The sequence below is a fragment of the Rhinoraja longicauda genome, chromosome 6 (assembly GCF_053455715.1).
Source record: "Rhinoraja longicauda isolate Sanriku21f chromosome 6, sRhiLon1.1, whole genome shotgun sequence".
Classification (NCBI taxonomy): Eukaryota; Metazoa; Chordata; class Chondrichthyes; order Rajiformes; family Arhynchobatidae; genus Rhinoraja; species Rhinoraja longicauda.
Window position 1 is genome coordinate 13,002,085 of NC_135958.1, and position 27,502 is coordinate 13,029,586.

General features: G+C 39.1%; 1 protein-coding gene across 4 annotated transcripts in view; it reads right to left on the minus strand.

Annotated features, from left to right (window-relative positions):
* The window catches only part of nup93 (nucleoporin 93), a 107,148-nt gene that overhangs the window by 30,547 nt on the left and 49,099 nt on the right, over positions 1-27,502 (minus strand). The window contains exons 1-3 of one of the 4 annotated variants that reach the window (XM_078400477.1): positions 13,352-13,688; positions 11,125-11,187; positions 459-587 (exon numbers count right to left, since the gene is read on the minus strand). In XM_078400477.1, the coding sequence (XP_078256603.1) occupies positions 459-578 (120 nt within the window). In that variant the 5' untranslated portion in view covers positions 579-587; positions 11,125-11,187; positions 13,352-13,688. Of the gene's footprint in view, positions 1-458; positions 588-11,124; positions 11,188-11,772; positions 12,044-13,118; positions 13,176-13,351; positions 13,689-27,502 lie in introns of those variants that run through there. The other 3 variants (XM_078400476.1, XM_078400478.1, XM_078400475.1) reach the window with 3 other exon arrangements.

A 27,502-nucleotide genomic window follows, 5' to 3' on the forward strand; every position in this document is an offset into this window, starting at 1 on the left:
ACTCCAGCACATTATGCCTTCTTTGTAAACAAGCATCTGCAGTTCCTTGAGTCTACAAATTGTACTTAGTTTGACGTGTGAAAATTAGATGCATAACCATGATATCTAGTTTAGTTAATCTGATTAGTATGAAAGTCATAGGATTAATCTCCAACTAGATCCGGTATCCTTCCACGTCCTAAAGACGTACAGGTTTGTAGATTAATTGGATTCTGGAAAAAATTGTAAATTGTCGCGAGTGTGCAGGATAGTGCTAGTGTAGGAAATCACTGGTCGGTGCGGACTCGTTGCGCCAAAGGGCCTGTTTCCACATGGTATCTCTAAAGTAAAGTGTACAGTGTACTATATTTACATATCCTGTTGTCCTGCAGTAAGAATTTAATTGTTCTATCTGGGACATGTGACAATAAAACACTCTTGACTAATTTCTAGATTTCTTGTGTCATATTGAAACTTACCTCAGACTCCTGGGTAAAGTCAAGTGCATCTTCTCCTGATGCAAGAAGTGTATGGAGGATCTTTTGCTTCTCATGTTCCCATTCCACCAGCATGGACTCCCAATGATATTTCTCTGCCATTGCAAATGTCTGCAAATTACAAAGGAAATTTTTCTTTTTTGATTCACAAAATGGAGAAAAGGAACTGGTCAGATGCCACAAATCACAATGCAGTTATCAATGAAACCGAAAGCATAAATCACATCAATTAGCAAGGTCAGCAAAAAACCCAAATAGTATTCCAAATGTTCCCAAATAGTTAAAAACAGCAAAACAGTCTGTGGTTGCTGTCAACACACTATGGGACTGGCAGCAATTTAAGGATTGTGGTTATGTCCATTGTTAAATACAGAAATCCTGAAGTTGCTCTTATTGATGAAGCCTCCTTCACTGACAGACTCACTTGCCGGTTTCTCCAATGAAATGAAGGAAAATTTGTTTACTTCACTTGAACCCAAGCTATTTGCAAATCTGCCTCATTGTAAAGTACCCCAAGTATACTTGTTCCTTCTTTCTAAGAGTTTTTATTGGTTGTCCAAATAAAAAAAAGTACTGCCAAACAATGCTTCTAGCCCTAAAGAAATGTTATATCTGTACTGTTAATCTTTCACATAAGCTTTTCAAATATAGCAAATTTAACATTAAATTTAAAGTCTTTCAATTTCTACATTCCTATATTAGCATTTTAATAATTGATTAGCAGTGCCCAATGTTGTCATCACACTCGTGCAACAGTTGAATAAGTTGGGCCCACACAGTGGTGCAGCGGTGGAATTGCTGCCTTACAGCGCTAGAGACCCAGGTGCAATCCTTACTATGAGAGTACGTCTGTACGGATTTTGTACGTTCTCCCTGTGATCGCGTGGGTTTACTCCGGGTGCTCCGCTTTTCTCCCGCACTCCAAAGATGTACAGGTTTGTAGGTTAATTGGCTTCAGTACCCTGGGATGCAGACCATCAGTATAGTGGTAATGTACGGGGGTGATTGATGGCCGAAGGGCCTGTTTCCGCACTGGAATGGTTGCAGTGCACAAATACTTTTACCCTTTCAATTCCTGTCTCAACCCAGATCTCCTGGAATGGGCAGTACAGTGGTGCAGCTTGTAGAGTCGCTCCCTCATGATGGCAGTGATGCAGGTTCAATCCTGACCTTGGGTGCTGTCTGTGTGGAGTTTGCACATTCTCCCTGTGACTGCATGCATTTCCACCAGGTGTTCAGGAAAAATGGGATTAGTATAAATGATAGTAGGCACTGAATTTGGAAACCAAACATATTTAGTTGCACAACATATCTAATTAAATCTTAATCTCCCATTAGTCAAGCCAGAGTAAATCAAAGTGCAGATTTTCCCCTCTTTTCCATGTCTTTCAATCAAATATTTCTGTTCCAATGTTAAACCTGACAGCTGGCTATTGAAAGTATACTTTATTTTCTGTTTATATTTTGAGTTCAGTTTATATAATGGGGCGAGCATGCTGGTGCAGCGGTAGAGTTGCTATCTTACAACACCAGAGAGCCGGGTTCAATCCTGACTACGGGTGCTGTCTGTGTGGAGTTTGTACGTTCTCCCTTTGACTGCGTGGGTTTCCTCCCACACTCCAAAGACGTACAGGTTTGTAGGTTAATTGGCTTGGTATAAGTATAAATTGTCCCCAGTGTGTGTAGGATGGTGTTAATGTGTGGGGATCACTGGTCGGCGTGGACTCGGTGGGCCGAAAGGCCTGTTTCTGCGCTCTATCTCTAAACTAAACTAAACTATACAATTGGTTCAGACTGACAAAGGCAAACATTCAATATACAACCATGGGTTGTGCACAGGCTCCAATATCTTAAATAACTTGCAAATCCCACTGGCCTAAATTTCATCTGGTAACATACTCAGGAGACACAGACATTTAGTACAATTATTAGTTGCATTTGTGTTGAGTGTTTATTCACTTCTGTAGCCTCTGATTATATTGTTTAACTAATTTAGCATAGATCATTTTGGCAATGACGTTATTTTAAAATGGCACAGCACATGCTAATTCCTGATGGAACTTGATAAAACATAAAAATTCCCACAGATCACAAGACATTCATTTTTTTCTTAATTGACATTTCCAATTTCCATTTCTCAATCCTTAAAAGTACTCAATAACGATTCAATACCCATACAGATCAGAGGCCATTATGCTCTCAGCAATGGGATGCTGAACTGAACAGAAAAAATAAATAATTCAAAAATCTGTAAAGTCTCTATCAAGCAGAGTTAGTCATCAATTCATGCTTGTGCTATTTAGAATTCTTCTTTGCTGATACAGGCTATTCAGATTTGACAGATTAATGTCAGAATGATATGACCCAGCTGTAAATCAGGCCTCAATTCAAACTCAAGATAGACACAAAAAGCTGGAGTAACTCAGCGGGACAGACAGCATCTCTGGAGAGAAGGAATGGGTGATGTTTCGGGTTCAGACCCTTCTTCAGACTGGTTAGGGATAAGGGAAACAAGAGATATAGACGTGATGTGGAGAGATAAAGAAATATGAGATGCTGTTCCTCCAATTTGCGTTTAGCCTCACTCTATCAATGGAGGAGATCGAGGACAGATAGGTCTGTGTAGGAATGGGAAGGAGAATTAAAGTGTCTAGCAACCAAGAGATCAGGTTGGTTCACATTGGCACACCACATGAGGCAGGGCAATCCATGTGAAAGACTCTGCATAAAGACTGTGTGACAATCACTTCTACCAATACTTTCACAACGACCTTCACAACAGGTCCATAGCAAACGCCTTCACCTTGGCCCTTCACTCATCCCTTGGACAAGGACATCTATGTCAGACTCCTGTTCATTGATTATAGCTCTGGCTTCAACATCGTATAATCCCAACAAAACTTGTCTCCAAATCCTAGACTAGGAGTCAGCACCCCTCTCTGCAGCTGGATCCTTGAGTTCCTAACTCAGACATCAATCAATAAGGATAGGCGCCAATACATTCTCCATGATAATTCTTAATACTGGTGCACTGCATGGATGTGTTCCCAGGCCCTTAATACACTCCCTATACATTCACGATTGTGTGGCCAAATTCTGCTGGAAAAACATGCAGTTCTACACTGCACATCTTTGCAGACACTGCAAATCTTAAATCTTTTAAAACTGTTTAAACAACACAGTTCCCACTCCATTTACAAGTTTGGTGACAAGACCACTGTAGTGGGCCGGATTTCGAACAATGATGAGACAGAGTACAGGAAGGAGATAGAGTGTGTAGTATCATGGTGTCAAGACAACCACCTCTCTCTCAATGTCAGCAAAATGAAGGAGCTAGTCATTGACTTCAGTAAACAGGGTGGTGTACATGCGCCAGTCAGCATCAATGGGTGCTGAAGTGAAGATGGTCAAGAGTTTCAAGATACTGAGCACAAATATCATCAATAATTCATCCAGGACCAACCACATTGAAGCTATGGCCACGAAAGCACAACAACAACTCTGCTTCTTCAGAAGACCAAGCAAATTCAGCATGTTTCTGACTCTTCCCAACCTCTACAAGGAACACCATAGAAAGCATCCTGTCAAGATGCATCACAGCTTGGTTTGGCAACAGCTCTGTCCAAGATTGCAAGAATTTGAAGCAAATTTGTGGATTTAACCCAGTCCATCACGCAAACGAACACACCCCCACCTTTCTGATTGACTTCATCAATACCTCACACTGCCTCGGGAAAGCAGCCAGCATATCCACGGATCATTTTCACCCCAATTATTCCCTCTTCTCTACTTTCCCACTGGGCAGAAGATACAAAAGCTTCAAAGCATGTACCACCAAATATAGGAACAGTTTCTTCCCCACTGCTGTTAGAACTGCTGAACAGGCCTCTTGTAATTAGGTGTAGTCCCGATCTACCTATTGCGAACTTCAATTTTTTTTATCTGCACTTTCTCTAGCATGCAAACAAAGATTTTCACTATATCTCATATACATGAAAATAATAAACCAACTTTTAAAGGACAACAGAAGATAGCAAAAAAGGTAATACGAGTTGAAAAGAAGTGATACTGGCCAAGAATATAAAGAAGGACAGTAGAAGCTTCCTTAGGTATATTAAAAGAAAAAGATTAGTAAAGACAAATATGGGTCCCTTGAAGGCAGAAACGGGTGAAATTATTATGGGTAACAGGGAAATGGCGGAAGAGTTGAACAGGTACTTCGGATCTGTCTTCACTAAGGAAGACACAAAATGTACTAGAGGACAGAGGATCTAGGGAGACAGAGGAACTGAGAGAAATTTGCATTAGGCGAGAAATAGTATTGGGTAGACTGATGGGAATGAAGGCTGATAAATCCCCAGGGCCTGATGGTCTGCATCCCAGGGTACTCAAGGAGGTGGCTCTAGAAATCGTGGGTGCATTGGTGATCATTTTCCAATGTTCAATAGATTCAGGATCAGTTCCTGTGGATTGGAGGGTAGTTAATGTTATCCCATTTTTCAAGAAAGGAGCGAGAGAGAAAATAGGGAATTATAGACCAGTTAGCCTGACATCAGTGGTGGGGAAGATGCTGGAGTCAATTATTAAAGAGGTAATAACGGCGCATTTGGATAGCGGTAAAAGGATTGGCCCAAGTCAGCATGGATTTATGAAGGGGAAATCCTGCTTGACTAATCTTCTGGAATTTTTTGAGGACAAGACAAGTAAAATGAATGAAGGAGTGCCAGTGGATGTAGTGTATCTAGACTTTCAGAAAGCCTTTGATAAGGTCCCACACGGGAGATTGGTGAGCAAAATTAGAGCACATGGTGTTGAGGGTAGGGTATTGACATGGATAGAGAATTGGTTGGCAGACAGGAAGCAAAGAATAGGAATAAACGGGTCCTTTTCAGAATGGCAGGCAGTGGCGAGTGGAGTGCCGCAAGGCTCGGTGCGGGGGCCGCAACTATTTACAATCTATATTAATGATTTGGATGATGGAATTAGAAGTAACACTAGTAAGTTTGCGAATGACAAACCAGCCTTCTTCCCTGCCCGAAGTCGACTCTATCTATACGTCACAATGTCTCAGAAAATATAATCAAGGACAACTGACACCCTGGACATTTTCTCTTCTCCCCACTTCCGTCAGGGAGAAGATACTAAAGCTAGAAAGCCCATAACACCATATTCAGGAACAAACTTCCTCGTTGCTGTCACACGGCTCAACACACCTCTCATAAATTAAGGATGCAGCCCCAATCTTCCAGCCTATCCAATTGCAGCCCTTGCATTGTTTTTTAAAATCTGCACTTTTCCTGGAGCTGCAAATATTATAACACTACAGCACTACATTCAGCATTCTGCGCAGGAAAATAACTGCAGATGCTGGTACAAATTGAAGGTGTCACAAAATGCTGGAGTAACTCAGCGGTTCAAGCAGCATCTCAGGAGAGAAGGAATGGGTGACGTTTCGGGTCGAGACCCTTCTTCAGACTGATGTCAGGGGAGGGGGCGGGACAAAGATAGGATGTAGTGGGAGACAGGAAGACAGTGGGAGAATTGGGAAGAGGGAGGGGAAAGGGACGGACAGAGGAACTATCTGAAGTCGGAGAAATCAATGTTCATACCACTGGGGTGTAAGCTGCACAAGCGAAATATGAGATGCTGTTCCTCCAATTTGCGGTGGGCCTCACTGTGACAATGGAGGAGGCCCATGACAGAAGGTCAGACTGGGAGTGGGATGGGGAGTTGAAGTGCTGAGCCCGGAGATCAGGTTGGTTAAGGCGGACAGATTTTGGATTGCTGCATGATCCCAAATATTATTTCCATAAGTAGTGCTGAGGTGAACCTTTTACGCAAAGGATCCTATTAATTGTCACTAACTTTCATCTTAATGTCTGAAGACTTACATGTTACAACGGTAGCTACAGCGCCAGGATATTAAACCATATTACAATTACATTTTGAGCTGAGATTTGTACACGTTTTAGTATTGTGCTCATTGATTCTTCAACTGATGCTCACATTTTAATTTCTTACAACGTGATTTAGCTTTAGTTGAGATAGAGCAGAAAATGTTATATTCTTCTGAAAATCAAATGAAAATACAGAAGCTTTTTAAAAAATGTTCATGGATCTAATTGCTAATACATTAGTGGAATATATTTATTGTTCAGGTGTTTGGGACAAAGACCCATTTATTTATTTGCCTCCATACTCCACAATTTGAGATTTGTAATAGAAAAAAATCACATGTGGTTAAAGCGCACATTGTCAGATTTCAAAAAAGGCCATTTTTACACATTTTTGTTTCACCATGTAGAAATTACAGCTGTGTTTATACATAGTCCCCCCATTTCAGGGCACCATAATGTTTGGGACACATGGCTTCATGGATGTTTGTAATTGCTCAGGTGTGTTCAATTGCCTCCTTAATGCAGGTACAAGAGAGCTCTCAGCACCTAGTCTTTCCTCCAGTCTTTCCATCAACTTTGGAAACTTTTATTGCTGCTTATCAACATCAGGACCAAAGTTGTGCCAATGAAAGTCAAATAAGTCATTATGAGACTGAGAAACAAGAAAAAAAACTGTGAGAGACATCAGCCAAACCTCAGGCTTACCAAAATCAACTGTATGGAACATCATTAAGAAGAAAGAGAGCACTGGTGAGCTTACTAATCACAAAGGAACTGGCAGGCCAAGGAAGACCTCCACAGCTGATGACAGAAGAATTCTCTCTATAATTTAAAAAATCCCCAAATACCTATTCGACAGATCAGAAACACTCTTCAGGAGTCAGGTGTGGATTTGTCAATGACCACTGTCCGCAGAAGACTTCATGAACAGAAATACAGATGTTACACTGCAAGATGCAAACCACTGGTTAGCCGCAAAAATAGGATAGCCAGGTTACAGTTTGCCAAGAAGTACTTAAAAGAGCAACCACAGTTCTGGATAAAGTGGACAGATGAGACGAAGATGAACTTATATCAGAGTGATGGCAAGAGCAAAGTATGGAGGATAGAAGGAACTGCCTAAGATCCAATGCATACCACCTCATCTATGAAACAAGGTGGTGGGGGTGTTATGGTCTAGACCTGTATGGCTGCTGAAGGCACTGGCTCACTTATCTTCATTGATGATACAACTGCTGATGGTAGTAGCATAATGAATTCTGAAGTGTCTAGACACACCCTATCTGCACACGTTGAAATAAATGCCTCAAAACTCATTGGCTGGCAGTTCATTCTACAGCAAGACAAGTCTGAAGATGGTTCTCAACCCGAAACGTCACGCATTCCTTCTCTCCCGAAATGCTGCCTGACCCGCTGAGTTACTCCAGCATTATAAACACTGCAGTCTACCAATGATCCCAAACATACTGCTAAAGCAACAAAGGAGTTTTTCAAAGCTAAAAAATGGTCAATTCTTGAGTGGCCCAGTCAATCACCCGATCTGAACCCAATTGAGCATGCCTTTTATATGCTGAAGAGAAGAGGATACCCCCCAAAACAAGCATAAGCTAAAGATGGCTGCAATACAGGCCTGGCAGAGCATCACCAGAGAAGACACCCAGCAACCGGTGATGTCCATGAATCGCAGACTTCAAGCAGTCATTGCATGCAAAGGATATGCAACAAAATATTAAACATGACTATTTTCATTTACATGACATTGCTGTGTCCCAAACATTATGGTGCCCTGAAATGGGGGGACTATGTACTATCAGCCAAAACATTATGACCACTGACAGGCAAAGTGAATAACATTGATTATCTTGTTACAATGGCACCTGTCAAGGGGTGGGATATATTAGGCAGCAAGTGAACAGTCAGTTCTTGAAGTTGATGTGTTGGATGCAGGAGAAATGGGCAAGAGTAAAGACCTGAGCGACTTTGACAAGGGCCAAATTGTTATGGCCAGACGACTGGGTCAGAGCATCTCTGAAACGGCAAGGCTTGTGGGGTGCTCCCGGTCATCACTTGTGAGTACCTACCGACAGTGGTCCGAGGAGGGAAAAACCACAAACTGGCGACAGGGTGTTGGACGCCCAAGGCTCATCGATGTGCGAGGGCAATGAAGGCTATCCCGTCTGGTCCGAACCGACAGAAGCTCTTCTGTGGCACAATTGACAGAAGATTTTAATGGTGGTCACGGGAGGAATGTGTCACAATATACTGTGCATCGCACCCTGCTGCGTATGGGGCTGCACACAGAGGACCAACAGCATATTAGGCAGGTGGTCATAATGTTTTGGCTCATCAGGTCTTAATGTTTTGGCTGATTGGTGTATAAACACTGCAGTAATTTCTACATGGTGAAACCAAAATGTATAAAAATGGCCTTCATTAAAATCTGATAATGTGCACTTTAACGGCATGTGATTTTTTCTATTACAGTACTCGCTGAACTGTTACGCAATCAATAGTGGAAGTTTTCTTTCGCATGTTTCTGAACAAAACCAAAAACATCAAAGGTCATTTACTTAATGGAGTAAACTTACAAATTACACCAGATCATTAGAGTCATGTAGATTGTCCGGGAATTGAAGTATGCAAAAGTCAGTTTTTTTCCATTCTATAGTCGCCTTCAACCACGGCCATAGTAAAAGCTTGCCAAAATCACCTGGGATAATATTCAATAATTTACTTTTCCTTCCTCTGCAATGATGGTGAATCTTGCTTGTGTATGATTCTGTGGGTGATCAGGAATTAGATACAAGCCATGACCAGCAGTGTCAGTATTTATGAAGGGGAAATTGAAGAGGGGAATGGATTATAGTCACAGTTTTCCAAAAAAATTCAAAGCCATTGTTCCAATATTTTTAAGTCAGTACTTTAACTGTGCACTTTCTATGCTAAATAAGATGTGATTATTTTAAAAGCATGTAATATTGGTGAGTAACTCAAATAAAATGCTTAGCTGCAAATTTATGTCGAGCCTTTCTGTGCAATTTCTGGCCTTTCACTGCTGCCATGTACTGCCGCAGTGAACTGGTTGGTTTGAGCCGAGATACAAAAACCTGTCGAGAAATCATTTTAGTAACGATAATGTTAATGTGATGCCAATATTAAACCAAACAACTTATATCTATTATGAAAACTCTCAATTCCTTCAGGATAATTTCAAGTAAAAAAAACCCTGGTTGGAGGAATAATATTTCATTTGAAAATCTGTGCAAATTCACTTAAATTTGTTAGAGTGCAAACAAAAAATAGATCAATTCCAGAAACAGAACAAATAATATACATACTCCTGTAGCACAAGTGAATAAGGACAATTTCTACTTCTTGGATTAAGATAAATCCATCTCACGATCTAGGACTTGTTTCTGATGGCTCTCCAGTGACACCTGCTGGGAAATACATTTGCATGCTTGCACTGGGTTTTGAAGGATAATTAAGGGTTTGACTGTGATGTCCCCCAATTGCTCAAAAGCCTCCTCTGAACATAAATGAGCGCTAGCCTACACACTAGGGACAATTTACAATTTTACCAAAGTCAATTAACCTATAAACCTGGAGTAAGGAACTGCTGATGCTGGTTTATACCGAAGATAGACACAAGAAGCTGGGTCGATAGACAAAGATGTTTCAGGTCGAGACCCATCTTCAGGCTGGAAGAAAATATCACCCATTCCTTCTATCCAGAGATTCTGTCTGTCCCGCTGAGTTATTCCAGCATTTTGTAACCTACAAACCTGTACGTCTTTGGAGTGTGGGTGGAAATCGGAGCAGCTGGAGAAAAACCACGCATTCATAGGGACAAACCTCGTAGTCAGGATCAAACCCAGATCTCTGGCGTTGTAAGGCAGCAGCTCTACCGCTGCACCACTGCACCATTAGAGTCATTTAGCAATCCAAAATTTCTCTTTTGGAAAAGGAAAATCTTTCAGAACAAAATTCAACTCTTTAATTGAGTTTTACTGATTTATAATTTGATACTTTCTGTATCAGCTCCTTACAGAAAAAAATACTTACAAAAAAATTGATTTAACTTATCAAGTATTACTCAGTTTTGCAAATGAAAATCATTTTTTAAAATATTTTTAAAATGGCATGATTGTCTTTCAAAACAATATCATACTCCATTCTTCTGTATTTTCTGAGATCAGTGAGGTTTAATTATCTCTCAGTTTTTTATGTTCTTATTACTTACTAATTTAACAGAGTGTGTGATGCTATTTATATTAAGATTTTACTGATCAGTTACCCGTTTTATATCCATTTAAATGTAAAGGCTAGGCAAATCGAGGCCTGGCTTTGATTTTTCAATGATTTTAACATCAGTGCAGATGTGTTGAATCGATGTTCATTCACAATGCAGCAAGTGACTCAATTTCCACCTCTTCAGTGGAGAGACAATCATCTAGGACGATGCAGAGGAATGACAAAGATGCTTCAAAATTAATGCGCAATGCACTACAGCTAGAATATAGCTCAATTTGCCAAATAAAAGCAACTAAGCGCCTTCCCTCAAAAGTAAATCAATGCCAGGTTTCCTCTCTCAATGTTATACAAAGACATCCAAGCAGTCATTATAATGAAAAAAATTGCCGTTATATCACAAACAGAAATTGGGTGTTTGTATGTATGATTCTGACAAAGTAGCATTGTATAGTCTGTTATTGTTAAGAGACAGTAATCAAATGGACAATTTCACCTACCCTCCTTCTGGACTCTTCAATGGCCGACAACAATGCATTATCACGTTCATTCTTCAAAAAACCCTGAAAGGTACAGAGAAACACAATGTTATCACACCACATGATTCTATCCCACCAGGTTTCACTGCAGCATAAACTTATTGCGCATTATTGTATCATCAGCATAATTAGAAAAGCTGGAAAACACGATGAAATTTTTTTAATAAAACATAATCAACTTGCTGAAAGCATTTTCCTAGATATTTTTAAAAGTTTGTGTCACATACATAATTTGCACCAACATTATATGCTGTTAAATACCATTACAGCCGTATGGCACATCGAACAACCAGTCAAAAAGAAAATGCAGAATTATCTTCGTCTACGCATTTAACAAATGACTCTGAATGCATTCATTTAAAATTGTGAATTTACTTCAACTCGACAGTATATTTCTATTATTCCTACCTATGTGGCACAAACCCCAACAGCTGTAGTTCTGATCTAAACAAAAAAAACTTAATGGAATAATATGTGAAATGGCTGCTTCCCATTCGTCTTTTCCTGCATGCATCTCCATTGCTCCCCAAGCTCTATGGGAAGCTCACTGAAAGTGACAATTAGAAAAGAATCGCTAATTAGTTTATCGGCTTCATTTTCATTTCTCACCTGTGAACTGCAAACCTGTTATCATTTGGCCCCATACTCTATGCAGAGTGCACTCAATGGTGCAGCAATCATTCAAGTGACCCCACCCCATCTCAGAAGTTTCATGGACAATGACTCTGGTCTTGACGTTAGCAACTGCAAGCATTAGATTGAAAAGTTCTAAGTCTTAATGTGGTGCGGGAAGCAGTGATGAAAAATATTCTTGCCATTTAGAACATTTGTAAGCGTAATTTTTAAATGAGCTAATTCCCATCTGTAATCAATCTATGTTGCACCTTTCTAAATAAAAATGGAATACGATAACTATAAAAATGTTTTGGGGTTAATGGCTGGGAGTGCAATGTTCCAGACATTTGTCCACTTGAGTTCTTCATAAACAATAATGGATTTTCTTAATCATCTTCCGAATATACTAGAAGCAAAATGTAGAAATGGCTTCAGACAGCAAATAGGCTCCATATGACGCAGTTACTCGACACACCCATTCTTCAGAGACAAACCTTTTGAAACAATGGATAATTAGAACATCTTTGAATGGACGCTTCCTCTAGAAGAGAATGATGACAAGGGCACTAAGAAATCACAGTTTAATTCCACTGAGCAAAATAAAAGTTGTTAATTGCAAGCTTTAATGAGCATTTTGCAGACTCGTATAGTAATGGTAGCACATCGAAATCCACATTTATATCCAGCTATACATAAAGCGGCATTCAATTCAATTTCATTGTTTCTTGCTGGCATTTAATAAAATGGCATTTAAGTGATTGTATGTTTGAACATAATTACAGAAAAGTATAAAATATTTTATACGATTTGTCATTTACAGCATATAAAATCAGTTTCATCTTTCAACATCGCTGCAATTTGATAATCAAAGTAAAATGATGCATTTCACAAAAGGAACTTGACCAAATATTTAATCGAAAGACCGAACGAGAATGGTTAGAGACATTTAAAGGCCATTGTTTTCCTGGTCAGGTTTGCTAATAATCCAAACTAGAAGAAAATAGGAAACAAAAGACTAAGATAAAGAGGGCAAAGACAGCATTGGGAGTCTGAGTCAAGAATACAATTTAGTGATTGTGTAACAATCAAAGGAAGATTTTAAAAGAAAAAACTATGGGGATGTACAGAGGGTTAAGAATCATCAGTTGAAGTAAATGAAAAAGCAAGAATAAGCCACTGGTCCAGCATCTGTACAGCTGCCATTCCCAGTTATAAAACCTGGACAATGAAACAAATTAAATGACTTTCTATATGCAGCAAAATGAATTCCTCCTATACTTAAACTACTAAAAAATATATACATTTCAGATTACTAAAATACTGTAATGCTTTATACTTACTGCACAGCACTCTTCTTGAAACAGAACAATCGAAAATGGCAACTGATTAGTAGACCGACATGACACGAAGCTTTCAGCTATTAGGCGCAGCATGACCCCACCCTAAATTTATTATATGTTAGGTCTTACGTGGCCACAACACGATTAAATTAATTAAAAAATGCGTTTCCTTACCTGGAGAAAAAGACTATTTTTGAAAAGCAAGAGAACTGGTATGGGTTCAACAGACGTACCTGATGGAATTTGCTCTGTCAAATATATGCCAGTGCTTTAGTTAATAAAACAAATGATGCATTTCAAGGCCATTCTAGGGTTCAAGATGCTCCTGATCAGTCTCTGGTGCAGCCTAATGCCCATCCTGTTGCTGTCTGTAGTTGCCCTTTGTACAACAAAAAGGCATTAAGATACCTAGAACTGTTGATACAGTCAACAGTCCGGGAGCAAAATTAACCAGCAGCTGGCTGTCTAGGGAGCTAGCAATCAGCTGAGTCGATTTCACAAATGCATGCATTGCAATTCACCCTTTCCACAGTACTGCAAAACGAGAATTCCTAAACCTCAGCAGTCCAAAGCTGGTTGCTCTGATCAATGCTACGGTTTTAGGGTTACACTGGGATTTTTTATTGTTAAAGGACTGTACCATGTCAATTTGAAAGGGGGGAGGGCAGGAAAGACAGAAGGGTGGGGAAATCGAGAAGTGGAGGGGGGACAGCCAGGAAAGATGATTCAACCTTTTCTCTCCTGCCTTGGCCTACCGCAATTTATGATAATAGGAATTTTTGATGACTTCCGACATCCTGCCTTGAAATCAGGCTAATAATCCTTTTAGCTGTCATGTTTTGTTAATGAGGTAAATGCGGCTGCAGAATGAAGCAACGGTGGGAGATGCACAGTTTAATCACAGATGTGAAGCTATTTTCTTAAATTAGCAGCTTTCACTGCCATATGTCATGAAGCATGGAGAAGAGGTGTAACGTTTTCTCTCTACCTTCACCCAGCCGCAAAACTGGTCAGCATCCGCCATTTATGCAGACACCAATATTACTGTGTGCCTTTGTTAACTGCTGGCCAACTGCGGATGCAAAATACAGCAGCATTAATAGTCACTATCTATTTGATCACAATATGGAACATGCTACATTGCCATTATGTGGATTCGACTAAGCTTTCCTGCTGCAGTGTGCATTTACTTCATCTGAAAAATCAGTGTTATTTGCAGCATTAAAGTAACTTTGCATTCACTGGAAAATAACATTTTTGTGACACTCCAGAAATTGCCAAAATTTAGTCTGCTGTATCATAAAACACTGGATGAGCTTGCATTATTACATATAATACAGTATGTGTATTAAATGTTATAATGTGCATTAAAAGCAATCTAGATTAGTTACTGACATGGAAATTAAGGAATTGTTATATAGTTAACATGGACACCACTTGTGCTATTTTCAAAATGGAATCCAGTACTGACAAAACGTAGAGATTTTAAATCAAAGGTTATAGTCTCCATAAATTCATCCCAGCTTGCCATCTTTAGTATTTAAAAATATATATATTTAGATTTTAGTGCAAGCAAAACGAAGAATAATCCTTTACAGTTCAGACCAGGAGTTATGTTTGGATGAACAGGTGCAACGAGACGTAGAGTGAGAGCTGGGTCAATCTGACCATTTAATTCAATACAACCAGGCAATTGCATCTCATCAAATTGCAAAATGCCACAGAAACTTCGAGAAACAGTAGCGCTCATTCAGTTCAGCTGAGTGGATTTTTTTTAAAAACAACCAGTGAATGCATCCAGATGATAATGAGAATCCATTTCGTCAGAGCTCACATTTTAAAGGTAAAATTTCATTTATTTTTATTATTTAACTTTGTGATGAGTAAATTCATGCTCTTTCAAATTAAGGTAATTGGAGGAATTTTTAAATATCATATTGACAAAATGGTTGATCTATAGAAATCCATGTTATTCAGAGAAGCTGGAATATCCGAAATTGTCCAAAAGATGGTATGTGTGGAGATTAGCATTCCTGACCAACACACGACACAATGGCAAAAATAATGCAGATAAATCTCATTATTTTTCTCACTGTGCAATTGCTCTGCGGCAATGCAAGCAGATTCTCAACCATTAAACCAACATCTCAACGAGAATGATAGGTTTATTTTCTGTAGACAGGCTCGGCAAATCTTCCAAAAGCACAATAGGATTTTTTATACGGAGCATAAGACAATGATTTAATTCATGATTCAGGTGACATCAATAAACAACACTTGCTGCTCTCATAGTTTATGATGAAATCAGTTGAATTATTTGAAACCAGCCAACATGCTGTATAATAGTTATTTTATTTTGATAACTATGAATGCATATGGAAAAAAATAGCATGACTCCATTTTTTCAAAGCTAACATTTAAGTGTTTCATTGTCATATGTACTGAAACAATTAAATTCTTACTTGCAGCAGCACAACAGGTTTGTAAACACAGCACTCAGTAGATAATATCATAAACAAACATGAAAAAAGTTGTATCAAAATAAATATTGTGGAAATAGCAAAACAAAACCCAAATTCCCTAGTGCAAACAAGGTAGTTTGTAGTTCGGAATTTAGTTGGGAGTTTGTAGTGCACAATAGCTTGATGGTCATTCGGAAGCTGTTCCCGAAACTGGATGTTACAGTTTTCAGACTTTTAAAAGATAAAAATCACATTTATTTAAATTATTGAACGATCTGATGAATGAATTCCATGTTTTTTCAAATAAAAATAATTGGGGATTTTTTTTTTACAAAATATCATGCTGATATTTGTGGAGTTTGGAAAGTTAGATCACGAGTTAGATTGGTAATTGGAAGGAGCTGCCAGCAGTCGTTGAGCCAGGTACAATAACAAAATTTAAAAGACATTTGGACAGGTACATGGATAGGAAATGTTAGAAGGATATTGGCCAAGGCAGGTGGTTCAGCATGGACGAATTTCTGTGCAGGATGACCCTAACAATGCAAAATTCCAGATATCTATAATCAACAAGCAATATTTGATATTAGTGAGAATTTTTGCAACCTTTAAAATTTTCCATTGCTACAACTGTTAATACACTTAACAGATAGATAAACACATGGCTTAGAGCCTTATCCTGCAGAATCTTAATTTCAAAGGTAAAATCTGACGATTCCTCATCATTTGCAAAGATGGGGCAGTATAACCAGTCGCCACCAAATATACATACGTAAATCTGTTTTGGAACTCAAATTGTGATTAGGTTCAAAATAATTTTAAACACTTTCTATTCTTAAATCTTACATAGGCCCAATCTTACGGTTAAATATCATTTTTATAATAGACACAAGAACTGGGAAACCTAATATTTATAGGGATTATAGTGGAGGGGGAGAGAGGACTTCATTATCATGCTGCTTTTTAATTTGTAAAATGTGGTTTGTATCCTGTCAAGATTAGTAAATGAAAGCTTTCTATTCAAGCCAATTAAGTTATAAATAACTAGAATGCAGCTCATGTCCTTTGTATTCCTTCAGAAGATGATGCAGTGCAAGAAATGGCACTATGATTGCTTCTCTGCAGTTCTCTAGCAACACATTGGGAAATAGTAGAGGCAGCCTTGCTTGCTCTGAAGAAGGGTCTCGACCCAAAACGTCACGCATTCCTTCTCTCCAGAGTTGCTGCTCATCCAGCTGAGTTACGCCAGCTTTCTGCGTCTATCTTGCTTGCTCCTGCCCAGTTCAGTGCTCAGTGCTGTCATTGGGCATCCAAAAAAATAATTATGCTTCCTCTGAATGAAAATCGCTCACTTGAGTATGACAAAGCAAATCCTTACAAATGTCAATAAAACATCGATCATGGTATTCAGACAGCTGAAGGAGGAGGTGCTAACAGAGTCAAATTCCATTGCAGATCATTACAGGTGGATCTCACTAGACCTTGGCTGCTTTGTAAGCTCAGCTGTTCAGGCTTAAGTTTTTGGCATGTGTAAAAATGAACTGCAGATGCTGGTTTATACCGAAGATAGAGACAAAGTGCTGGAGTAACTCAGTGGATCAGGCAGCATCTGTGGAGAAAGAGGATGGATGACGTTTTAGGTTGGGACCCTTCTTCAATTTGGTTTGTACTAAGGAGAAGTGTGAGGAATAACTAACAGATCAAATTTCATATTCCTAGTATACAAAGGCTTGCACAAAGCCAGAGAGATGCAAAAGGGAATGTAAAAAATGAATTCATAAAGACACAAAGACACGCGCACACACACACTAAACTAGTCTGGTAGGCTAGTAGAAAGGTAAAGAGCATGGAATTCAAAGTGACCTAACCAATTGGACTCAAAATTGGCAGAGGAAGGAATCAAAAGGCATTTGTGGAAGATTGTTTTTCTGATTGGAGGCACGTGACCATTGGAATGCCACGGTGGTCGATGCTGGATCCACTGTTGTTTGTTACAATTGTTTCATTTCGTTGGGTTGCTGTTAATTACTTAAATTATTGCATCGTATGGGAGGCGCATCCCCAATCTCGTTGTACCCCTGGGTACAATGACAATAAAGATATATTGTATTGTATTATTTATGTTAATGATTTGGATGACAATGAAGTTAACATTATTAGTAAATTCGCAGATGACACCAAAATTGATGGTATAATGTACAATGAGGATGGATTTTCCAACAGGATCGAGATCAATCAGTAGGGCGGCACAGTGGCGCAGGGGTAGAGCTGTTGCCTCAAAGCGCCAGAGACCCAGTTTCGATCATGACTATGGGTGCTGACTGTGTGGAGTTTTCACGTTTTCCCTGTGACGCGTAGCTTTCTCCAGTTTCCTCTCACATTCCACGGTTAATTGGCTTCTGTAAATTGTCCCGCGTGTGTAGGATGGGAAACTGGGATAACATAGAACTAGTGTACGGATGATCAACACTAGGTGGGCTGAATGGCCTGTTTCCACATTGTATCTCTAAACCAAAAATTGGGAAGGTGGGCCAAGGAATGGAAAATTGAATTTAACTCTGCCAAGTCTGAGTTGTTGCACTTTGGAATGTCAAACCAGGAGAGTATTTATTACTGTGAATGGTAAAGCCCTGGAGAGTGTTGCAAAACAGGGAGATCTGGAAGTACAGGTGAATGGAGGGCGTGCAGCGTAGGTTCACTAGGTTAATTCCCGGAATGGCGGGACTGTCGTATGTTGAAAGGCTGGAGCGATTGGGCTTGTATACACTGGAATTTAGAAGGATGAGGGGGGATCTTATTGAAACATATAAGATAATTAGGGGACTGGACACATTAGAGGCAGATAACATGTTCCCAATGTTGGGGGAGTCCAGAACAAGGGGCCACAGTTTAAGAATAAGGGGTAGGCCATTTAGAACGGAGATGAGGAAGAACTTTTTCAGTCAGAGGGTGGTGAAGGTGTGGAATTCTCTGCCTCAGAAGGCAGTGGAGGCCAGTTCGTTGGATGCTTTCAAGAGAGAGCTGGATAGAGCTCTTAAGGATAGCGGAGTGAGGGGGTATGGGGAGAAGGCAGGAACGGGGTACTGATTGAGAGTGATCAGCCATGATCGCATTGAATGGTGGTGCTGGCTCGAAGGGCTGAATGGCCTACTCCTGCACCTATTGTCTATTGTCTATTGAATGGTTGACTGAAAGTGGTGAGTCAGGTGGACAGTGTGGTGGAGGGACTTCAGCACCCCTGCCTTCATTGGAAATGATATTGATTGCAAAGGTTGACACATCATGAGTGGACACAAAATGCTGGAGTAACTCAGCGGGTCAGGCAGGATGATGCAGTAGTGCAAGTCATAAGTAAGATCACACATCGAGTACTGTGTATAGTTCTGGCTGCCCTGTTATAGGAAGGGTGCCACTGAGTTGGAAAGGGTGCAAAAAAGGATCAACAGGATGTTAACTGCTCTTTGAGGCTTGATTCTCGGCATGGGTATGGACAAAGTGAACGCTCACAGTCTCCTCCTTCCCCCAACCCCCAGGGTAGAGGATTCAAAAACTAGAGGGCATCGGCTGAAGATGAGAGAGGAGAGATTGAAGGGGTACCTCAGGGGCAACTTTTTTTAACTGGAGGAGGGTTGTTCGTATCTGGCATGAGCTACTGGAGAAAGATCTAAATGCGGATACAAGTATTACACTTCTGACATTTGGACAGAAAGATGGATTGAAGGGTTTAGAGGACAATGGACCAAATGGGACCAGCCTAGTATGGCATCTTGGTCAGCATGAACAAGGTGGGCCAAAGGGCCTGTTTCCATGCTATTAAGCTCTGACTCAAAGTTGTTTTTCAAAAAAAATTGACTCAACGACTGAAGAGATCATGTAGTTTCATTGCCGAATTCTAACCGAATGACATGTAACCTGAATACCTCTATTTAAAAAAATGATTTGGTTCAATTCTATTGTTTCAGGAGAAAAGAGCATTCTCACATACAATCTCCTTGAAATTAAAAAACCTTATTCAAATTAAGAATATATTCACTATATATTAAAACATAGATCACATCAGTTTTAATCTCTACTCCCATCCTCCATCTCAATGACACAGCAGCTTTTATTGTTATACTGCCGCTGAACACACTCACATTTGTACAAAGCCAGTCTGTCTGCACATCCATGTCAGCAACTAATGAATCTGACCCGATAATGACTTTATGCTACCATTAAGCCATTAGCACAATTTTACCCCTCCCATTCTCTCAACCCCCCCCCCATTCTCTTCATACTTTGTGGGTTATATTGTCCTTCCGGATTTTTTTCCATCATCTGCCTCAGTCTCTATTAGCAACATTTTGTCCCTTGTGATTTATTATAGGCTCGAAGGCAAGGTCGATGCAGCCACTGAGTGAATGACCTGCTGATAGTGTATTTTTCCAATTGTAAATCCCATGCAATTGTATCAAACTATGAAAGGCAGTTTATTTAAGAAACAGCAAAAAAGCGCAACATCCTATTTGCAACCTCCACTGAAGTGGTAGTCTATGACAAATATCAAGAGATCATGCCAACTCGGTTTACCCTATTAACAACTTCTTTTTTTTGCAGTTATAATGGGATTGTCCAAATTGTGGAGAGCTATAGAAGTTAGCTATAGAAAAGTCAAACACTAATGTCTGAGTGACACGCTCCTTCCTGTCTATTATTAGCCGCAGAATAGCCCAGAAACAGTCAATTCAATAACATGAGGCCCATATATTTTCAAAGCAAAAGATGACTATTATTAGCTTTCTCAAATTTCAAAAAATAAATGGATACTAGAAGTATTTTTGGAAGCCTAGCATGGGGATTTAATTCATAAAACCGTCAAGGTTAAAAAACACAAAGAAGTCAGACTTCCACATTCAATTCCCTCTCGCAGTCCTTCCCATCCCCACAAATGAAAGTTTTGTCAAACCCATGAAGAATACAATTGTAAAATGTACATTCCAACCCAAAATACCTGCATAACAATCTTCAACAGTTTCCAATTGTAAATTGTATCCATTTATTTCAGTCTGAAGAAGGGTCCCGACCCAAAACTTCACCCATTCTTTTTCTCCAGAGATGCTGCCTGACCCACTGAGTTACTCCAGCACTTCGTGTCTATCTTAGGGATCAACTAGAGACTTGGTCCCAAGCCTCTAACAATACCATTCTACATAAGACTGTAAGTGAATTGAAGTGCCCCCAAGGTGACTAAGCTCCTGAATCTCCCTCATTTCTTGGCGGTCTCTATTCAGTACCTTTATAAACCAAAAGGCACTAAACCAAGAACATAATTGTATTATTGTTTTATAGTCTTCCAATAAATGAATTCCACAGGCACAGTGGTGCAGCGGTAGAGTTGGTGCCTTACAGTGCTAGACATCCAGATTTGATTCTGAGTATGGGTGCTGTCTGCGTGGAGATTGTACGTTCTCCCCAGGACTGCATGGGTTTTTCTCTGGGTGCTCCAGTTTCCTCCCACACTCCAAAGATGTACAGGTTTGCAGGTTAATTGGCTTTGGTAAAAATTGTACCTCGTGTGTAGTAGGATAGTGTCAGTATATGAGCTCGCTGGTTGGCGGGGACTCTGTGAGCCGACGGGCATGTTTCCACACTGTATCTTTAAAGTCTAACGGTCAGAAACTTATTATTAAGGCTGCAACTTAGTGAAGACCCTTCAATCTTCTAGTTCATATTCAGATCCTACTTGGAGAATCCAAGAATGCAGAATTTAAAGGTGATTGAAATAGTTATTCTGCTAGACCCTTCCCTATCCTAGACCCTTTAATTTTCTAGACCCTTCCCTTTGACATTCAATCTCAAATCTGTTTCTCTTTCCCCAGATGCTAACTGACCTGCTGGAGTATTTCTACATTTTTCTGTTTTACTTTGAGATTTGTTGTAATTTTAATTTAATGTTTACTGGTTCTAGGTCTACAACTGGTCAATATTTTTTTTCCTCGACTGAAAGAACAAAAGCTGGTAAGTTGCTGCTGTTGCAAACATACTGCTCACTGAGAAGCATCAGAGGACAATGTCACCCAATCATTATTATTCTTGGTATGTGCAGAACAGCCATAAAAATACTTTTTGGAACAGAAGACTTTTGAGATATTTTTTGGAAGGTAGGTAAAGAACATTGAGCTGAAAATATCCGTGCAATATTTTTCAAATATCCTTAAATTTGAATTATTTTTACATGATGGTGTGAATAAAGAATAATCAAACAATCGTCTTGATTAGCTCCTATTTTGGGGCTAATCTAAAATGTTCAGGTGGAATAGCAACACTGTTTATTAATTCTTTCTACTCATTAGTTTCTCAGAATAGCGTGGTCAGGTAGGTAATAGTTGCCACAGAGTGGGTGGCACAGTTGTGATGCCGAGTCCACTTTGCAAACCAGATTTCAGCCCAGTCGAGAATGACTAAATAGCTGTTCTATCCATTGATTCTAAGGATTATATGTGAAATCAGTTACTGCGGGCTGAATTATTGTCCAACGTAAGCCTTATTCCAAAGTGTCAATCTCACTGAGAAGATGGAATAAATGGTGTCAAAAATATGAACAAGATGCAGAAGGTAATATTCTCTTAGATTTAAATAAGCTGAAATAGAAACGTATTATTTTGAAATGCACAGCCACTCTGTGCATTTTGATAAACAAAATGAATATAATTTCTCTGACAAAAGACTTCATTGAAAACATGCACAAAATGTATAAAGAACAAAAAGAACTGGTGGCACACAAATGAACAATAAACAAGAGCCCGCATTCAGTTTGCTTATTCTTTAGAACCACAAAAGAAGATACAGATATTTGATCAATGTCATATCAGAGGGACAAATTCCTAATTGTAAATTATAAAGCAACACAGCTTGATTCCTCATTGGTATAATGTAAAATTTTATGCCATACTAGATCACAGAATTTGAACAAAACAAAAAGAGCTGCTTTTTTACCCGAGCACAATTTATCTTGCAGCATGGATCAAACCGACAATCGAATTCACTTCTGAGGAACTGGCACACATGTGGAAAGTCTAAAGTTCCGAAAACGTTGTCAGATTTCCCAGATTGAGTACCAGCTTCCTCAGAATTCCAACCATTGTGTTGAGAAATCTGGGTGCTAAACTACACTTGTTTAGACCTAAATTTAGAGACTTTAATGGGGTGGAATGACTGAAGGCTGAGAAGTTAGTTTACAATTTTAAATTAAATTAATTTAAATTTATTTAACGTTTTAGATGTATTTAATTGGTTTCTTATAAACATTTAAACAATTGTGCTTATTTGTTTAAACAATATGATGATTATTAAACAGATATCAAATGTTTTTCCATTATTGTTTCAATGTCACAGACATTGAAAGACTTTTGATGGCCAGTAAGCTTCAAAAAGAAGGCAAGGCAAGTGAGACTTAGCTGACTGCCAAAGCAGTTCTAAGTACAGAGCTTGACGTCTTTGGTAGGAGAGTCCTGCATTCCACAAGGCCTTGTTAATCAGTAGATGACTCTGGGAATCAAATAAGTCGCTGTTTTGATGGTTTAGGGAATTGAGATTGATGTGGAACTAGAGTCGAGACACGGCACAGACAAGTCATAATCTTCTTACATGGAGGGCCTGGCTTGAGGAGCTTGGTGGCACACTCCTTCTCTGATGTCTTCTGTTGTTGTATGTGGCTGGGGGAACAGTAAGAGCAGTTTTGACATCTTTTTTTTTTGCATCTCTTAAATTCTGCACTTTTTTATCTACATCATGTAAAAACAAGCTGTTGTCTTTACTGTAGACAAATGTGAAAAGGCAATCTAGGAGCTTGTTATGAAATTGGAACAGGTTTCAAATTGGTATTGGTTTATTTTTGTTAGGTGTACTGAGATACTGTGAAAAACTAATGCTAACATGCTATCCAGTCACATCAAATCATACAATACAGAAGTACAATCAAGCCACACACATACAACAGGTAGTAAAAAGAGAGAAAAAAAATGAGTGCAGGATTTAGTTTAACAATAAAGTATCATTAGAGTTACAGAGAAAAAGTCTAATGGCCGTCAGCTATAATTTACAGTTGCAGAAGTCAACGTTCAAAATTTTAGGCTGCGTTTTAGCATAGAGGGCTGAGAGATTGCAGTATTTTGCATACCTTTTAGAATATAGATGAAGCCAGTATTTGTCCTGGCTGTTTTATGCCAAGATAACTGAAAATTATTTATTTCCTACAACAAATCATAAGCATCAAAGGACAAAGTCTGTTTCTAAGTAATCAAAATATAAAATGTTTGCAGAAATATAATTGAGTGCTTGAGCTATATATGCATACCACCCTGAATTCGAATACTAACTGTCCAATTTACTGAACAGATGAGTTACTTGAAAAGAATAAGGGTGTACTACAATGCAATAACCTGCAAAAATTGTGTGTGAAGGGAGAGAAAAGAGTCAGCTTCTAAAATTTGTATAACTGTTCAAATCTCAATATTGCTAATGACTCCTGCAAGACTGGAAGCATCAGAGATTCAGATCACACTCAAGTTAAATTGGTGTTAGTACACCAAAGCTAGCCTGAGCTCTTACTCACCCAATAAATGAATAATGATGGATTTTTTCCAGTAATATTGAAAGATAATGGGATTTTTCTTTGTTATGACATACACTTCTAAAGCAGCCTTGATTCTGTGGTGTGGCAAGCAGCCAGGGTACATCTCCAGGTTTAAAAAACATAAAGCAGGCAAGAAATCTAATGAGAGAAATAATCTTTTCAAGAATGAATACTGAATATCAGAAAGGATTTAGCTATTTTCTAGTATAACCCAGCAGTGAACTTGCTCATGGAAATTTTATTGTACAATACCCGATCCAAGACTAATAACTTGATAAGATTGCTGACTGCAAATGGACAACCACCCTTCATTCTTCCTTTAAAAGTGCAGATATTAACAATGCAACACATTAATAAATAAACAATCCAAAGATGCTCATAACACTACACTCAAGTTCCACACACATATATCAAACTAAATACTTTCGGAGTAGGAGGAACAGGAAGTTGACAAGAGACAGGGCAGCCTGCAGAGCCAAGCTACTTTAGATGAAAGGACAAAAGATCTTTCCCCTTCAGGCTATTAAAGGCCCTGGTCCAGGTATCCAAGCACCAGAATTCTGGCTCCCATTTCTTCTGACCAATCAATCCCTTTGTTCCTAAAATGGACAACATTCTTTGAATTATATTTTACAGTGATCACTTAACTATGGTTCCATGTACTACCAATTACACCATTTGGCCATTAATGTCCTCTGCTGTTCTGGACAAAACTCAAAGTAATGGACAGAAAATGATCACCTCAGGGAAAATACTGAAGGGAATAAGTCTGTATATTTGGTAGAAAAATTATAAAAGGGCAAACAAGATTCTGAAAAGGGCACCAAACATCAAAACACGAAGTACTGAATTTGTGTAAAACATTGAGTAGATATTAGATAAAGATCTGTTCTATGCACAATAGTGTTTCATACAGGTAAATTATTTTCAAACCAAATAAAGGATAAAACAATAACTCTCTCAAAGATCTTCAATTACAAACATGAAGTTTAAAAGCATGAAACACATTTCTTTTTCATAGAGGCGGTTATGACAGAATTCTAAGGTTTCACAATAATACGTTTAAAGAAAGTACTATATGATAAACTAATTTTAATAAATAGTAAATCATGGAATATAAAGAATCACTAAAGAATGATATGGAAGTTAAGCGATTATTAGAATAAGACCATCTCAAATCCCAATGTTAATTCTCCTTGTAGATGAAGGTATGATCATTATTCCTAATCCTCCTTTGTCTTAACTCCATACTTCTTCCCTTCACAACTCCCAAAAGAAAACATTAAAGTAACTTGTAAATGCAAGTTGTCATAGGACCAATTCCTTGAAGATTGCCTGCAGCAGTTAATTTTGACAAGCTTATTAATCAACACTATTGACAAGATGTTTAACTGTGGTACTGACATATGGCTACAACTATCTCTTATTACAGGACCTCATTTTCAGGGACCAGCATCAAAAAACCGTCTCTGAACAGCAAAGCTTAAAATTTCTTCAAAGATTATCCTTCAAAGGCAGCTCATTGTACTTATTCAAGTTTGGAGCATTGTGCTCTTAAAGTATAATCAGACAACTTGCTTAGATTTTTCTGGGAAGAAGCAGGTGATCTAGTTTTGAGAATTGGGAATTTATAAAATATGAAAAAGTAAACCACAAAAATTACCCAAATTTATCAGACTACCAGAGGATATTCAAGGTCTTCAATAAGTGACAGACTACATATAAAGGATGACAAATTTAACTTAATTAGTAGATCTTAATCCCATCAAGGGAACAAACAATAGCGCATACATACGCAGGGGATTCACAAGCAGCAGTCTATCGCTAGGATCCCAATACGTCTAAGAAACAGTCACAAATTCATTCCCTTCACAAATATCGGCTGGCTAAAGTTACACTGGTACCGGAAGAGTATTCATCATCCATACCAAAAATTTAGAGCATTAAATAATACAGCACAAGAACAGGCCCTTCAGCCCACTATGTCTATGCTGAACCTGATGCCAAGACCAACTCATATCTGCCTGCATGTAATCCACATTCCTCCATTCCCTGCATATCCACATGCATGTTCAGAAGTCTCTTAAATTCCACCAAATTCTATTTAGTTTAAGCTTGAAATCTTAAGTGAGGCAATTCAGGGAAAACCAACCACTGAGGCAAATTAACAAGCAACTGACCCCAAACATCAACCATTTCCCACTTCACAGATGATGCTTGGCCTGCGAGGTATTTATAGCATTTTCTATTCTTATTTTCGATTTCCAGTACCAACATCAATTTGTTGCTGCAATACTAGTTTCTCTGAACCTTTCAATTCATTGCTAATAATTGAGGGGTTTTTTTAAATTCTAAAATACTGTCCTAACATGTACAGCGTGATTGGCCATCAAAATATTTTTTGTTAGACAACAGTCATATTTTTTCTTCGCCTTATTCACTCTTTGATCAAGGATGGTGTTTTGCTTTCACTCCATGGGACCAGCAGACTCTGTGACAGGTGCTAGAGGAGCCAGAAGGCAGGCTGCTTCCATTCCTCATGCTGGAATCTTGATGAATGGGCAATAAATTCTCAATGGCAGCCTTCATGCACCTTTTGAGCTGCTGTGGGCCAGCAATTCCCACAAGTCTGTGGGGATGTTACATGTTTTTTTCCAAGGAAGCTTTGAGAAAATCCTTTAACTGTTTCCGCTGTCCACTGGTAAACACCATGTGTTTACGGAATCCGGTGTCAGGCATGAGAGTGAGATGAATTGCCCACAGGACACATTAAGTGCAGAGAGAGCTTCAGTGCTGGAGATGGCAACCTGGGAGAAGATGTTGATTCATTTAATTTGCTAGTGGTTGTGGAAGATTTCACAGGGACTATCCTGGTGGTAGTGAGATCTACGGAACTTTGAGATGCCTTCTGTGGATAGTGCACACAGGAAGGCAGGGATTACTGCTTCCTACTGTTTTCCTCAGAGAGATAAAGGATGTGCTGGAGCACTGAAGATAATAGTGAATGACAACCACCTTGATTGAGAGGTTGCTTCCGAGATATGTGCTTGTAGGTTTTATTGACAAACAGCGGCATTATACGACAGAGGGCAGGAAGGTGAAGGGCATTTGTTTTGCAGATTTTAAGTGTAAGATCCGCTCTCTTGTATGCAACAGTGAACAGGTCAGTGACATCCTGGGGTGCAGCGTCTAAATATGTGCCGGCAAATCATTGGTTATGCACTGCTGCTTGGTGCTCAAGGTTGGGGTGGCTTCGTTCTGGTGTGGAGGCAATGCAAGTTAAATAGTTTCACATTTGTCTTTCAAAT